The sequence below is a fragment of the Daphnia carinata genome, chromosome 5, assembly GCF_022539665.2.
Source record: "Daphnia carinata strain CSIRO-1 chromosome 5, CSIRO_AGI_Dcar_HiC_V3, whole genome shotgun sequence".
NCBI classification, from domain to species: Eukaryota; Metazoa; Arthropoda; class Branchiopoda; order Diplostraca; family Daphniidae; genus Daphnia; species Daphnia carinata.
The window spans coordinates 2553880-2567500 of NC_081335.1; the positions used below are offsets into that span (position 1 = coordinate 2553880).

At 40.4% G+C, this 13621-nt stretch overlaps 4 protein-coding genes across 6 annotated transcripts; 3 read left to right on the top strand and 1 right to left on the bottom strand.

The window, feature by feature from the left end:
- Positions 1-408: 408 nt before the first annotated feature.
- Positions 409-3882, top strand: LOC130696352 (inter-alpha-trypsin inhibitor heavy chain H4-like). Its single transcript, XM_059495252.1, has 12 exons — positions 409-628; positions 693-871; positions 934-1044; positions 1111-1225; positions 1287-1419; positions 1485-1657; positions 1718-1918; positions 1980-2894; positions 2956-3040; positions 3115-3425; positions 3490-3641; positions 3718-3882. Exons 1-12 carry the CDS (start codon positions 470-472, stop codon positions 3842-3844), a joined length of 2661 nt encoding a protein of 886 aa, XP_059351235.1. The 5' UTR covers positions 409-469; the 3' UTR covers positions 3845-3882.
- Positions 3883-4584: 702 nt separating this feature from the next.
- On the top strand, positions 4585-7915 carry LOC130696354 (xaa-Pro aminopeptidase 1-like). The gene is made up of 15 exons (XM_057519435.2): positions 4585-4740; positions 4836-5031; positions 5098-5179; positions 5254-5433; positions 5509-5620; positions 5688-5798; positions 5858-6098; positions 6169-6289; positions 6363-6612; positions 6676-6786; positions 6847-7080; positions 7161-7229; positions 7306-7382; positions 7460-7555; positions 7629-7915. The coding sequence occupies exons 1-15, from the start codon at positions 4719-4721 to the stop codon at positions 7851-7853; spliced, it is 2127 nt and encodes a 708-aa protein (XP_057375418.1). The 5' UTR covers positions 4585-4718; the 3' UTR covers positions 7854-7915.
- A 423-nt stretch (positions 7916-8338) lies between these two features.
- LOC130696351 (uncharacterized) lies at positions 8339-12358 on the top strand. Of its 3 annotated transcripts, XM_057519431.2 has the most exons (11): positions 8341-8560; positions 8634-8874; positions 8939-9164; positions 9229-10705; positions 10763-10962; positions 11031-11357; positions 11424-11570; positions 11636-11711; positions 11777-11895; positions 11972-12156; positions 12230-12358. In XM_057519431.2, the coding sequence occupies exons 2-10, from the start codon at positions 8639-8641 to the stop codon at positions 12110-12112; spliced, it is 2949 nt and encodes a 982-aa protein (XP_057375414.1). In that variant the 5' UTR covers positions 8341-8560; positions 8634-8638; the 3' UTR covers positions 12113-12156; positions 12230-12358. The 3 variants fall into 3 exon arrangements, with proteins under 3 accessions (XP_059351185.1, XP_057375413.1, XP_057375414.1); XM_059495202.1 differs by having other exon boundaries at positions 8339-8560; positions 9229-10962; XM_057519430.2 differs by lacking the exon at positions 12230-12358 and having other exon boundaries at positions 8339-8560; positions 9229-10962; positions 11972-12197.
- On the bottom strand, positions 12088-13402 carry LOC130696364 (translin-associated protein X-like). Its single transcript, XM_057519447.1, has 3 exons — positions 12990-13402; positions 12485-12752; positions 12088-12419 (listed from the first exon to the last, which is right to left on the bottom strand). Exons 1-3 carry the CDS (start codon positions 13315-13317, stop codon positions 12242-12244), a joined length of 774 nt encoding a protein of 257 aa, XP_057375430.1. The 5' UTR covers positions 13318-13402; the 3' UTR covers positions 12088-12241.
- Between the last annotated feature and the right edge of the window lie 219 nt (positions 13403-13621).

A 13621-nucleotide genomic window follows, 5' to 3' on the forward strand; every position in this document is an offset into this window, starting at 1 on the left:
GGCGTTGGTGAAAGTCACGTTGTGGCCTTAGGTAAGTTGTTCGTCTGTTAGTTTTACTTAGAAAATAAATAAGCTTTTATTTTTCTTTATCCATTCAGACAATATATCAATCCTTTTACGGTAAGTTGCCCCGTGATTTTACAATCTAAATTTCGTGAATAATTTACAATGCAACGTCACAATAAAATGCAAGAACAACTTTTACATTCTGTATCGCATCTTATATCTTTACTCTTGTGCGTCAAATGGATGCCGTAATCAATTCCTGGACGGGAAAACCAAAAGGAATAACCCGAGGCTAGCCGTCTCGGAATCTCAATTTGTATTCTAAGTTATCACCCGAGGGAAAGAAGGAAACGAAAAAAAAATGTATGACCACTGTCACTATAAATTGAAAGGGAGGTTATGTGAAGGACTGCAGACAATCGTTCGCTACCGGGCAAGATACAGCACAGAAGCGGGCTACAAGATGACAGACACTACCCGATTTTCATTTCGTTTATCAGCACTCATCGTTCTTCAATTATGGTTTTTGTCTGTAAGTGCTTCCCCAGCTAATCGGGTATGGATCGTCCGAAGGGACGTCGAAAACTTGGATGAAGCAACAACTGAATTCCATCAGCCAAAGGTAAAGTTGTTTATTACACATCACATGCGTTTACAATATTAAAAATCTATTTTTTTTTTTGTAGGAACAAAAGGTCGAGAATGCCCTACCACGAATTTATTTCATGGAGATTGTGTCGGATATCCGGCTGCGTTATGCCTCGACAAAAGTCACGTCAAAAGTTGCCAACCCTGCTGACAAAGCGCAGGAAGCCACTTTTCATGTTGTTCTACCAGAAACAGCTTTCATTTCCAGCTTCTTGATGTAAGTATCATTTTTAAATTTATGAATTAAACAGATATTTTAAATATTTTAGCGCATATTAGGGAGATTGACGGGAAGGTGTACAAAGCGAGTGTAAAAGAAAAAGAAGAAGCACAAACAGAGTACCAGAATGCTGTGGATGCGGGACTATCAGCTGCCCAAGTGACTGCAAAGTAAGTAAATTTACCAGAACTGTGAAAAAATTAGTTAAAAACTTAATTCTTCAAACGATAACGCAGTGCCCGTGATGCCAATCAGTTTACTGTGTCGGTAAATGTTGAACCGCAGGCGAAAATGCTTTTTAACTTGACGTACGAGGAGTTATTGACCAGACGCAGAGGAATTTATGAGCAGGTAGAATTTTTTTCATTTGGTAAGCAACGTGCAATAAAGGAAATTTTTCGCTTACAAAAAGGTCATTCACGTTAGCCCCGGTTCAATTGTCCCACAAATGAGCATTCGAGTCAACATTTTTGAGACACTCCCTATCAACAAAATCACAGTCCCTCAATTGCGTGGCAACGATATCGAACAAAGTCAAGACTTGAGTAAGAATTTGTTTAGCAATATTGTTGTGGCTCTGATTTCTACGTCCCATGTAACATTTGTACAGGTGAAAACGAAGTAGCCAAGATTATCCGCACAAACGAAACGGTTGTGAGCGTCGTTTACGAGCCGACAGAGACGCAGCAAATCCAATCTTCAAAGGATGGACTGCAGGGTCAATTTGTCGTTCAGTACGATGTGGATCGTTCGTCCATTGAAAGAAAAGGCGGCGAAATTCACGTATGTTTTTTAGTCTGAGAACTCCAAAGATATTTACCTCCTTTGTCAATTCAAACATAGGTGGTGGATGGCTACTTTGTCCACTTTTTTGCACCAAGTACTTTGCCGGCCCTTCCTAAACACGTCATCTTCGTGCTGGACACAAGTGGATCAATGGCAGGAACGAGAATTGAGCAAACGAAACAGGCCATGAACTCCATCCTGGATCAGTTGAGAGAAGACGATCTCTTTAGTGTCGTAGAATTCTCAACAAGCGTCGCGGTAGTTTTCATATTTGAATTCAGTAAAAACATTGATCAATAACTTATATTTTTGAATTAAGGAATGGGATTTAAGAAAACCATACAAAGGGCTTGAACCTTACTACTACAATGTTCAATTGGAGGAAACAACAGAAGTTTCGCAGAACACGACACAATTGGAAGAAAGTTTTGGCCTTTATGATGATATTTTTGCGTATCCTGTAACGGAACGTTCCATCAAAAGAGCAAAGGAATTTGTCAAAACCATGGACGTTACTTCCTCAACCAATATTAACGATGCCCTTTTGCTTGCGCTGAAAAACAGCCAATCCGTTCAGTCACGACTGCGCCTCACGCCGATCATCATTTTCTTGACGGACGGTGAGCCCACGTCGGGTGTTGTTGACAAAACAGAAATTCTTGCCAACGTCAGGAAGGGAAACAGTGACGACGTGGTGAGCATTTTCAGTTTGGCCTTTGGTACGGGCACAGATTACGATTTCTTGACGAAAATTTCGAGTCAAAATCGTGGATTTGCACGCAAAATTTACGAAGCTGCAGATGCCACCCTCCAGCTCAAGGGATTCTTTGAGGAAGTGGCATCGCCTCTGCTCAACAATGTTCGCTTTGTTTATAATAAAGACGGCCCCGTGCATGATGTCACTGAGACTAACGTCCCCAACTTCTTCAAGGGCACAGAATTCGTAGTGGCCGGCCGGATCGACCCGGATTCAAAACTGAGTGCGTCTATCTCTGGAACAGGAGCAAATGGATCCTTCTTATTCCCTGACATTCGTCCATTGATAAATGATTACAGTGTATTACCCATTCCGAACAACAGCGTTGCAGAAACCGTACCCGCTAAAAAGAGCTTTTCGTTGGAAAAGATTTGGGCGTACATGACGATCCAGGATATGCTAAAGAAACGTCAAATCGTTGATGATGCAAAGTCTATTGCTGCGTTCAACAGCAAAGCCCTCAACCTGTCTCTTACAGTAAGTTTTCAACCATTAATTTATAATCAACTGGTATTAAATGTCCTTTACACTGGAACAGTACGGCTTCGTCACACCCTTGACTTCATTGGTAGTCGTGAAACCGAATAGTACTGCTGCCACGGCTGATGTTCGTCCTGCCGATGGTATTTCCCATTTTTTACACTCATATATAGTGTTATCAATGTACAAAAAAAAGAAACTATTCAAATTTTTCAAGGCATACAACCCTCAAATGGCATCGCTTATGGTGCACCTTCTCCGATAGCAGCATATTCGCCAAATCATTTCAGCGGTGGTATCCACCCGTTTGCAGTTTCAGCTCTTGGAATATCCGTTCCTTATAAACGACCACAAACAACAACTTTCGTGCCTCAGCTTGGAACAACTATATCACCTATTATTACCGAACATTTTGAATTTCCATCGTTTTCACCGGTAGAATGGATTAGTCAGTTTGAACATAATGTTACACACGTTAAAATTCCAGCAGGCAACGAAACGTTAGACTTATCATGGGAAGATGAACTGGTAAGTCTGTTGATTTTACGTGTCACCACTGTATTAATCTTGACAATTTTTGACCACCATTCAGCCGGATATCGAGTATGATTCTTGTACGACGAATCGTCTTCATCACGCTGTTTGCAAATCCATTTGGAAGTGTTCCACCGTTTTGCACGAGTCTACATTTGTGTCCAAGGAATTAACTGTGGACGCAAAGGCTGCTTGCGTTATCGAAAACAAGTAAGTTTTTTTAACTAGTTTATCACATGCACTTCACAAGTCCCTTTTGAATAATTGGCACCGTTCGTTAATTTAGATATGTAGGCGTCTGTTGTGACGTAACCAACTTCCCCGAGTTACCCATCGATTTTACGACGATTTTACCAGAACTGGAAACAACAACGTCTGTTGATGATACTTCCACATTCACTAGTGACCCATAATCACCCATTTATTCTGCCAACTTTATTTTATTTAAATGATTCAACCTTATCGCAGAAGGGGGAGAAAATTAAATGATTTTTATTATGTTAATGTTACTATTGGTATACTCACGGTATCGCAAAATCCTTGTTAACCGTGGCCTTAGTTCTCAAAGCGTAATGGTTTCTGATTTTTCCAGTTATGTGTGCAGCTTTCGTTATTTTTAAGAATGCAGTACACTAAACTAAAGGCCAACAAACAAATGCATTTGTTGTGTTAAATTTTGAAAAACCGGGTAAAACCTTTGCCCGTTTAATTTGGGAAAATATTGGGAAAAAGTTAGGAGACGGAAAAAAGATACTGATAAAACATCAAAATGGATGCCCAAATGTTGAACGATCAGCTGCATATTTAGCAACACATTGAAAAGGAAAAATATTTTATGACGGTGTTATGCTATATAAATAAACAGTGCAACATTCCAAGGAATAGTAGGCTACAGTTCAGTTCGTGCGGACCCATAAAACCTACTAAAAAATGTATTTACATGTAAGCAACTAGCTACCTAGTGAATAGTTCTTATCTTAACAAAAGTCGTGACGGAATTAGTACTTAAGCTGGTTATTACGGTATGTTTTAAGATAGGGCTACACTTACCTTTTGCCTCTGGTTTCGTGATCTTTCGACCTGCAACGTAGCTGCCAAATGTAAGCAGTAAACAAAAAGTCCGAGATAGGACACGGGTTGATCTTAAATTATCATACACAGGTTAACAAGGACTGCGCATCGAAATTTTCGGCACAACAAAACATGTTGGAAACAAGAAGCAAACCCGTAGTCGAACGTTTTCACTTGTCGGCTAAAGTTGGGGCGCCGTGAGCAACAGCTACAGCTATGCCGGAATCCGGAAAACTCGGTGAGAATTTTAGCAGAAAAATTCATTACGATCTTCTTTTTATAATCGTCATCTAACTTTTGCAATTAATCAAATCAACGTTTTGAAATTTTAAGTGTTACTGGCGGGCCTTTTTCTCTTGACGCTTGTGAAGCTGACGGAAAGTGGGCCAGTAGCCTTGAAGACTCCAGAAGACTGGGACAGTGCGCCCTCATTCGGCGACCGGTTGCTTAGAAAACGTTCACCAACTGTGACCGAACGTCCGGGATGCAAAGCGGGAGCATCAATACCACCTAATCGTGTCAATACGACGTAAGTACCGCGTGAAATTCAGATGCTATTGTAAGACACTGGCATATAGCTCTGATGTTTGTCCAGGCAACGACTCATCGACCTCCGCATACAAATGAACTTGTTTAATGTATCGGCCTATATCGTCACAAGTGATAATGCTCATCAGGTTAATATCACATAATGATTAAACAAAAAAAAGTGGGTTCATTCAATATTTGGATTGCATTGTTTCGGTTTTAGGGTGAGGAGGTCGCACCGCACGATCACAGACGTGAGTTCATTTGCGGTCTCAGTGGAAGCTCTGGAACAGCCGTAATCACCAAAGATGCCGCCGCTGTCTGGACAGACGGACGTTATTTTTTACAAGCCGAAAATGAACTTGACTGCAACTGGATCTTGATGAAGGATGGTGAAGCTGGGGTACTTATACAGGCCGAAGCAATCATTGAGGATTAAATGCATTTTAAAACGATACGTCGTGCGTTGCACTTCTAGGTACCAAACATCACTTCATGGCTGAAAGAAGTCTTGCAAACTAATGACATAGTAGCCGCTGATCCAACATTAATCGGCACTACTACTTGGCAGAGATACGACAAAGATCTTGGTAGATAACATAGCCCCATATTTGTTATTTTCAAAAGGCTTTATTGTGTACCAACACTTTATTCCAGTGCCCATTAAGTTTGAACCGTTGTTGACTAATTTAATCGACGTAATATGGACAACCGGTCGTCCACCAGTCAACGCTGAACCTGGCTTTATTCTCCACTTGAACTATTCCGGTAATACTTACAATCAATTTTGGAATCTCATAAGGATTTACTGTACATGGCGAAACCAGGTGAGTCGTGGCAAGATAAAGTGGACAGGCTAAGAGCCGAGCTCCCCAAGCAAGGTGCCGATGCACTGGTCATAACTGCTCTGGACGAAGTGGCTTGGTTGCTAAATATCAGAGGATCTGATGTACCCAATCATCCTGTTTTACTGGCCTACATGTACGTCTCAGCTACTCAGCTAGTGTTATTTGCCGAAACGAGCAAGATTAGCAGTCCCGAGATGCAGGCACACCTAACCGGAGTCACGTAAATTCTATAAATCCCTTTGAAACACAAAACGTTTTATCACCTAATGATATGATACTTAATTCTACAGACAGCGACCTTACGACCGATTCGTCGCTGAATTACCTGGTTTAGCACAATCAGCTAGCATGGTTCTCATTCCAAGTCAATTTGTGTACACGGGTGGCGCAAGTTATGCAGTTTACAATGCTGTATGTATTATCTACTAGATTGTGGATATGCTAGCCCTAACTATATCATATTCCTATTCAAAATGCTTCGTAGATACCAGCGACGAAGAGATTGCTGAAAGCTTCTCCGGTGTTGATGATGAAGGCCAAGAAGAACGCAGTTGAAGCCGAAGGAATGATGAAAGCCCATTTGAAAGACGCTGTAGCCCTCTGCGATGTTATATCTTTAATGGTGGAGGAAATACCGGAAGGTGTGCGCTGGGATGAACTGAAAGTAAGCGCAGAACTGCTCAGATATCGAGCTCAACAGGAAGTCAATAAAGGCGCAAGTTTCGACACTATTGGTAAGATTGATTGGTATTAAATATTAGCATTCATTGCACTTCATTGCATTTTCTTATATGTAGCTGGATACGGCCCTAACGGTGCTATTATTCACTATTCTGCGTCGGAAGAGACAAACACAGTAATTGGAACCAACAGCCTGTTCCTACTAGATTCCGGTGGACAGTATTTTGGTAAACTAATTAGGAAATACTCGCATGCATATCCAATCTATAGCAAATTTTATTGAATAGATGGTACAACTGATGTAACGAGGACACTTCACTTTGGAACACCTACTCCTGCGCAAATAAAAGCCTACACGCTGGTTCTGATGGGTCATTTAGATCTTGCTAGGCTCGTTTTTCCAAAAACGACTAGAGACGCTCGCGTTGATGTACTCGCTCGAGCTCCACTTTTCGATCAGGGCTTGGATTATCTTCACGGCACTGGCCATGGAATTGGGCACTTTGGAAGTATCCATGAAAGTACGTTCATAAATATTTATTTTATACCAATAAAACAAATCTTTTGCGCATTAACTAATCCAAGTGTTTTGCTGGAAAAGGTCCAACTCGCGTCAGTCTGGGTAGCTCAGTGGAAAACACATTCTTTGAGAACTACTTTTTTTCTGATGGTATGAATCACTTTTTAGTTGGGCTGATTGTTAATTGAAAAGAATATATTTTTGACAATGATAAACTTCCATGTAGAACCGGGCTATTACAAGGCAGGAGATTTCGGTATCCGCATTGAAAGCATTCTACGTGTGATGCCCACTACCTTTTCGGTAACTCGTTATTGCTGTAATGAACTCTATATTTTCAAATATAAAATAATCTACAATGTATGTTTGCGTTGTTGTAGACGGAATTCCCGGATCGATTCTTCCGCTTCGAGGCTGTTACTTTGGTGCCATTTGAACGGAAACTTATTGACGTTACGATGCTGAGTGGCGGCCAGGTAATGAAACAAAGTATTTTATAACGAGAGCATTATTCACAAAAAAGAACAATTCTTTGTGATGTATTAACAGATTGATTACGTAAACGACTACTACACTCTCATTCGACAAAAAGTGGGAGCAGAAATGATCAAACAAAATAGAACCAGAGCTTACAATTGGCTCATTAGCCAAACAGAGCCTTTGGTGTTAGCAGAGCCTACTAACAAAGGTGTGTCCATAGCAAACAAACAAGTCTGGGTTGGTATTTTGGGACAGCTTTTCATTTCCCTGTTTGTTGTTTTCAAATTTTATTAAGCATGGTTAGACATTTGCCAAAAATAAACGTTATGGTATTATATGTACCATCTTTTATCTTTGTTGACGGGTTGTATAGCAATGGCTTGTGTAGCAACTTACTAGCGGCTATTGCAGCTGGGCTTTTAGCCAGTGTTGCGATTTCAATACCATCACTGTTGCTATAAATGACCAATAAAAAGTTTGAGCCCATCGTCTACTCCGTGATTTAGTTTGTTTATTTTTGCAATAAAACGTCCTCCTTTATCCCATTATTTTACATTGTTCGCTTCATTATATTTGTACTAGATGGTTTGCTAGTATGCAGTATGCCTGATAATGGTTTTTATTTTTCATTTACATCCAACATTCCAGAGATAAATTACATCATCTTTCCTTATAACTCCGCTTTTACGTTATACCTTGTTCGTCCAATAGATGGCGTCTGTAACATATTCACTTTTCAATTCGGCATATTATAAATGCAGTAGATGACACGCAGACGATTTTCCAATCGCATCTTCCTTGAAAAATACTCGTAAAATAAAATTTAGTTTACAGCCCTAAATAATACTGTATTAAATTCTATAAGAACCAGGTTAGCCATGGTTTTGTACGGTTTCAGCTGGTGAAGGTACATTACCAAACACTTGTTTCTCCACAACATTGCCTCTGAAACGATGACCGGTATTTGCTGACGTTAAATTGACAATTTCAAAAGCCTTCTAGTAAGTTATTTCTGTGATTTAAAAATGTTATAAAATATGTATTAATTATAGCTGTGGATTTTTCCTATGATAGTTAACATGATGCCAAATGGAGGGAATTTCAACCCCTGGGTTGGCCAGTGGTATAATCCTGCAGCAGCACTGAGATCTGATCAAGTGCAAGGAATGGTTGATGTGAATGCGTTCCATATAATTGCATCTCAGCAACTTTCAGCACAATACGGTTCAGGGGTTTTGCCTGTTGCATCCATTTGGAATGCTGCTGCATCACAGTCTCAGTGGATGCAGCCATGGCAGTCAAATTTTCAAGCCAAGTAGAATTTTGAAATTAGGGTTCATTGACCAATATTTTAAAAGTAATTACTTTTCTGATATCAGCGTTGGCAGCAGTATTGCACTAAATGCTCAGCCACCACAGCTTCCACCACCTGTGAACACAGTGATTGCTCCACAGATACCTCCACCACAACAACAAGAAGATGCTTCAAGCAATTCGAATGCAAATGTTTTGTCAGAGGAAGAGAAAAACTTTGACATTCAATTTAAAGAATGGGAAACAAAGTTTCAGATTTGGAAAGATGAAAACATAAATCATCCGGACAAGGTAATAACTTTTTCCGCTCAATATATTTGCGTACGTGAGACAGCCAACAAAAATTGTTTTTCAGAAAGCACTTGCCGTTTATGAAGCTCAATGGAAAACTTGGCGTGAACAGCTGATCCAAAACCGAGAAAAGTTACGTAGACAGCGAGAAGAATCCGTAGCCAAGCAGAATCAGTTAATCGCACAACTCAAGCACGTGGGGGCCAGTGCGAGCCAGCCAGCACGTCAGATGACGCAAGCAATTAGGAATAACGGAATTCGTGAGGATCTCCAGCATCGCAGTAATTCGCATTTACAGTCCAACATGCCCAATCTTTCTGGGCAGCCCGTTATCCTTACGTCGCACCACAGCTCATTTTCAAGAAAGGCACCGAATTCAAGTACACATTTGCATGCAGCTGAGAATTCTAAACTACATATCCCACAACATTATCAAAATACGGAAGACGGTGAAAGACATTCAAGTGCAAAATCAAAGAACCCGTCTTTGGACAGCTCACAACAGGATCGGCTTGATCATGTAGCACCACATTATCATGAAGAATTTCGCGATGAACGCGTTTTACATTCCACGGGTGATCTTCATTCACATAGAATGGATAATCAACCACATCGCCTACCATTTAGAAGCCCTGAACCACCACAAAAGCAGCTGTGTTCTCCTCACCTTAAGTCTGGACAGCATCCTCCAGGCTCGGAGTTTGAAGATGCCAGACAAAGACAGTCTGATGTCCCGTCTTTAAGGCCTCAAAATCGTGACTATCATCGACAAGATATTCACCATATCCAACCTGTGTTACCCCTAAATCAACGAGAGCCGATCGTTCCACGAGGATTACATCCGACTACGCGTGAGACGTTAGAACCGCCTCGAAATCTACTTAACTTCTTAAGTCCTGAAAGAAATAACGACGAAGACTTACGAAACTTTCCTTCAGATAGTTCAGCTGAAACGGCCGCAAACCTTTTCAGAAAGCGAGCAATGCGTGGGAAAACTGATGGGCAGCGATTTGTACCATACAAAGCACCCGGTTTACCTCCGCATTTAGATAAGAGAGCAATGGAAGAAACAGCCCTAGGCTTTGACGGTGGTGTTCGGCCAAGGTACGAGGCGCGTTTAGCAGAACACGGTGAAAATAAGATTTCAGCTTTGCCCAAACCACTGCCAATGGAACTCGGTGCACCACCTCTTAAGGTTAATAGCCGCGTACTAGAACCCCTTGTGTTTGAATACAACCATCGTCCCGGAAAGCGTGGCCGCTTTGCTGAACCCATAACCATCGAGTATTCTCATACTAAGCCATCGGAGATTGAATCTTTTAAAACTGATATCGCTAGTTGTAAGATGAAAACTGAACCATCTGCAAAGTCTGAAAATGTCACACCAGTTGAGAAGTCCGTGCCAGAAATAGTCCCTGTTGAAAAAAGCCCAATTAAACCAACTCCTCTGCCCCTCTTCCCTTCAGCGGCAGCTATCCAGTTACAAGAAAATCCGTTTCCCAAACCACAATCTCAGTTACTATCTGATAAAGCAACCGAAGGTACTTCAGTTAATAATCAAATAAATTTTTCCGAATACCTTCCCTTTTTATCTCCAGGCCTCGTTGCTTTGCAACAGAAAATGGCAGAAACAACGCCTTCCAAACTCGACGTGGCGGTTGCCCCTGTAGAAATGGAAGTTGTTATGGTAGAAGATCTTTTACTGCCACCGGGACGCTATGGTCGCCCCCCAAGAATTGTTGTCGTTTTGCGTGGTCTCCCTGGATCAGGTAAAAGTCACCTGGCTCGTTTGATAAAGGTTCGTAACATTATGCTTGTATCATAAATGCACCTCGAAGTTTAACGAGAGATCTTCTGTTAATGCAGGAAAAAGAGATGGCGATGGGTGGGCCAGCGCCTCGAATCCTATCTATCGATGACTACTATCTTTTGGATGAAGGTACCAGCCCAGTTCCGTGGCAAGAAGATCAGGAAGAGCGGTATCGCCAAAGTCTGCTAAAATCTCTCAAGAAAAACCTCGATGATGGTCATTTCCCCTTTATCATTGTCGATGCTCTCCATGTGAAAGTGAGCGACATTTTCGACGTTTACGACGCAGCACGAAGTCGTACATTTGCTGTTTTCTTAATCGACTTGCCTGAAGTCCCGAATAGAACTGGGACCAATAGAAAATGTACAGACAAGGACGTTGAGGTGATTTTTTTTTCCGAACGAACGGATCATTTTCAACAGTAATTTATTGATATGTCTTTCACCTAGAAAATGAAAAGTGAATGGCAACAAGCACCGGGCAGTGAGCTTCCGCTTCCGCGATTAGATATTCGCTGGCTCTTACAAGAAATTGATGAAGAGCGGATTCCCACTCCAGACGATGTTGTTACTTCAACGACAGTTCCCGTTGATGAAGTAAATCGGTCAAAAAATTCTGCTGATAAAACAGGATTTAAATTCTTTTTTTAAATCCTATCTAGGATCCGCATGGAAGTCCAAATGAAACCCCAGCAGTGAGCAAATGGGAAACGATGGAACAAACCGAAGAAAAGCTTGGTGATAAAATCTTTCGAGGAAACCGTTAAGAAATTTGCTGATACAATTTTAATATATTACTCTAGATCGCCTGGATGGTATCATCAAGAGAAAATTAGATAAACCTGCTTCAATGGAAGATTGGTTACAACCTGGATTACCTGATGATTACAGTGACCGTAAATGTATTGAAGGGAAAAAAAGGGTAATTTGTTATCCTGTATTTGGCAAGTTTTTCTCCCTTTTTATTTTTACAACTTCCCGATTATTTTTATTTTTAGGTTCGGTGGGCGGATGTCGAGGAGAAAATGCAACAAAAGAAGATGCGTGATCTTGGATTTGTAGTAGGACAGACCGACTGGTCTAGAATGACAGATCCAACATTTGGAGAATCGGCTCTTACAAAAACCAAGTATATTTGATGAGTAAACTGAATTGGTCATTCATGAAGCCATATGCTCAAAAAGTACATTTCGTTGTTAAAATAAAAATAAGAAAACTAAGAAATATATCACGGATTTTTACAATCCACCGTGCAGTTGCCTATGGAATCAGTCGTAATCTTCGTTCCATGTTGGATTGTCATCGCTTAAAACTGCTTTGGCCGCCAAAAGTTCTTTGGGAATCTCACTACCCCTTACTTGGACAGTATAACATGCTGTCTCTACCTTTTGCAAACTCTGTCGTGAAACTTGCAGCTTGCGTTTCAGCTCACGCTGGAATCCCAGACTACAATCAAAATAAAACAAAATTTAAAAAAGTTCAACCACACTACCATTTAATATTTACTATACTTTAAGCTCGAGAGTGCCTCATGGACTTTCCGCAAAGATAAACAGGTATTGAAGACAAGCTGCGTTTCCCCTCGTCCAACGGCATTAATACACAAACGCATGAGTTCGCCAGTCAGATCGGCAATACCGAGTAAGTACTCATAGACTGGCACTGGAACCTTTAAATCTTCAGCATAACTGAGTTTGCTTTGTACTTCTTCAAGAGTAATCAAGCTTCCATCTCTAATAAACTGGAGAAAGCTTATGGCCTCAATAAATTCTTGAAGTCCTGGTTTAAAACATCTTATTATGGTTTTAGGGAAACCTACGTAAGTTCTATATTCTTAACAGTGGTAGTAACAGTGGAGTTTAATAAATAAATAAAACTGAAATGAAGTTTGTTACTACTAGATAAACAGCATGAATTACGGGAATTCCCAGAAAAATGTTAAATGGGCAATAAATACAGAAAAATGATATTTCAAAACAAAAACAACACCAACAAGAAGCAGGAAAGAAGAATTACCTGGCGAATAACCTCGTAGATAGTGATGAGTATCCTGTCCAACTAATTCTTTGGCTAGACGATTCCAAGAGGAGTTAACCACAAGCTGTAATTTTCCTTCAGCTTCATGGGTTAACTTGACTTTAGATGCCTCATCTTGCACTCTGTGAAGCAAAAATATAATTCTCTTGCTTTCAATTGTAATGTCTCTGCTTAGTTTAACGATACGCTCGTAACGATCGTGATGTGTGTCCAATTTTTTCGAACAATCATGAAAAAAAGACTGAATTTCTGGGTCAAATAATTCCTCGGGTTCCACAACCTGTGTTGCCAAGGGTTGTGTTGACATCGTATTATACTGGATTTGGATTATTTCAAAAAGAAGAGGATAAATTTGGTCAATTTCAGTTTGATAAACAAAACCACTTCTAATGTAAAAACTCAAATTCGAAAAAACTAATTCGTCTGCTTTTGTAGGTTAAAATATTTTGCCCATTGCTGTTGCCAACGTTGTAAAACCGCCATATGAAAAAAAAAAATGAGCTTGAGTATTAAATATCCCGTCTTTGATTCTTTAGTGAATCTAAATATTTTTGTGACATATGGTCCTTTAAAAAAACTTTATTTTTAGAAACCAAAAACATCCATTAATC

Coding starts and splice junctions, on each gene's coding strand:
- LOC130696354 (XM_057519435.2), top strand. CDS start 4,719: ATGCCGGAATCCGGAAAACTCG. Junction 5,621..5,687: donor GAGATACGACAAAGATCTTG/GTAGATAACATA, acceptor ACTTTATTCCAG/TGCCCATTAAGTTTGAACCG. Junction 7,230..7,305: donor GAACTACTTTTTTTCTGATG/GTATGAATCACT, acceptor ACTTCCATGTAG/AACCGGGCTATTACAAGGCA.
- LOC130696352 (XM_059495252.1), top strand. CDS start 470: ATGACAGACACTACCCGATTTTCATTTCGTTTATCAGCACTCATCGTT. Junction 872..933: donor TTCATTTCCAGCTTCTTGAT/GTAAGTATCATT, acceptor AGCGCATATTAG/GGAGATTGACGGGAAGGTGT. Junction 1,919..1,979: donor AATTCTCAACAAGCGTCGCG/GTAGTTTTCATA, acceptor TTTTGAATTAAG/GAATGGGATTTAAGAAAACC.
- LOC130696364 (XM_057519447.1), bottom strand. CDS start 13,317: ATGTCAACACAACCCTTGGCAACACAGGTTGTGGAACCCGAGGAATTA. Junction 12,753..12,989: donor TCTACGAGGTTATTCGCCAG/GTAATTCTTCTT, acceptor GTTTTAAACCAG/GACTTCAAGAATTTATTGAG. Junction 12,420..12,484: donor GAGGCACTCTCGAGCTTAAA/GTATAGTAAATA, acceptor TTTTGATTGTAG/TCTGGGATTCCAGCGTGAGC.
- LOC130696351 (XM_059495202.1), top strand. CDS start 8,639: ATGATGCCAAATGGAGGGAATTTCAACCCCTGGGTTGGCCAGTGGTAT. Junction 8,875..8,938: donor CAGTCAAATTTTCAAGCCAA/GTAGAATTTTGA, acceptor TTCTGATATCAG/CGTTGGCAGCAGTATTGCAC. Junction 11,896..11,971: donor GTATTGAAGGGAAAAAAAGG/GTAATTTGTTAT, acceptor TTTTATTTTTAG/GTTCGGTGGGCGGATGTCGA.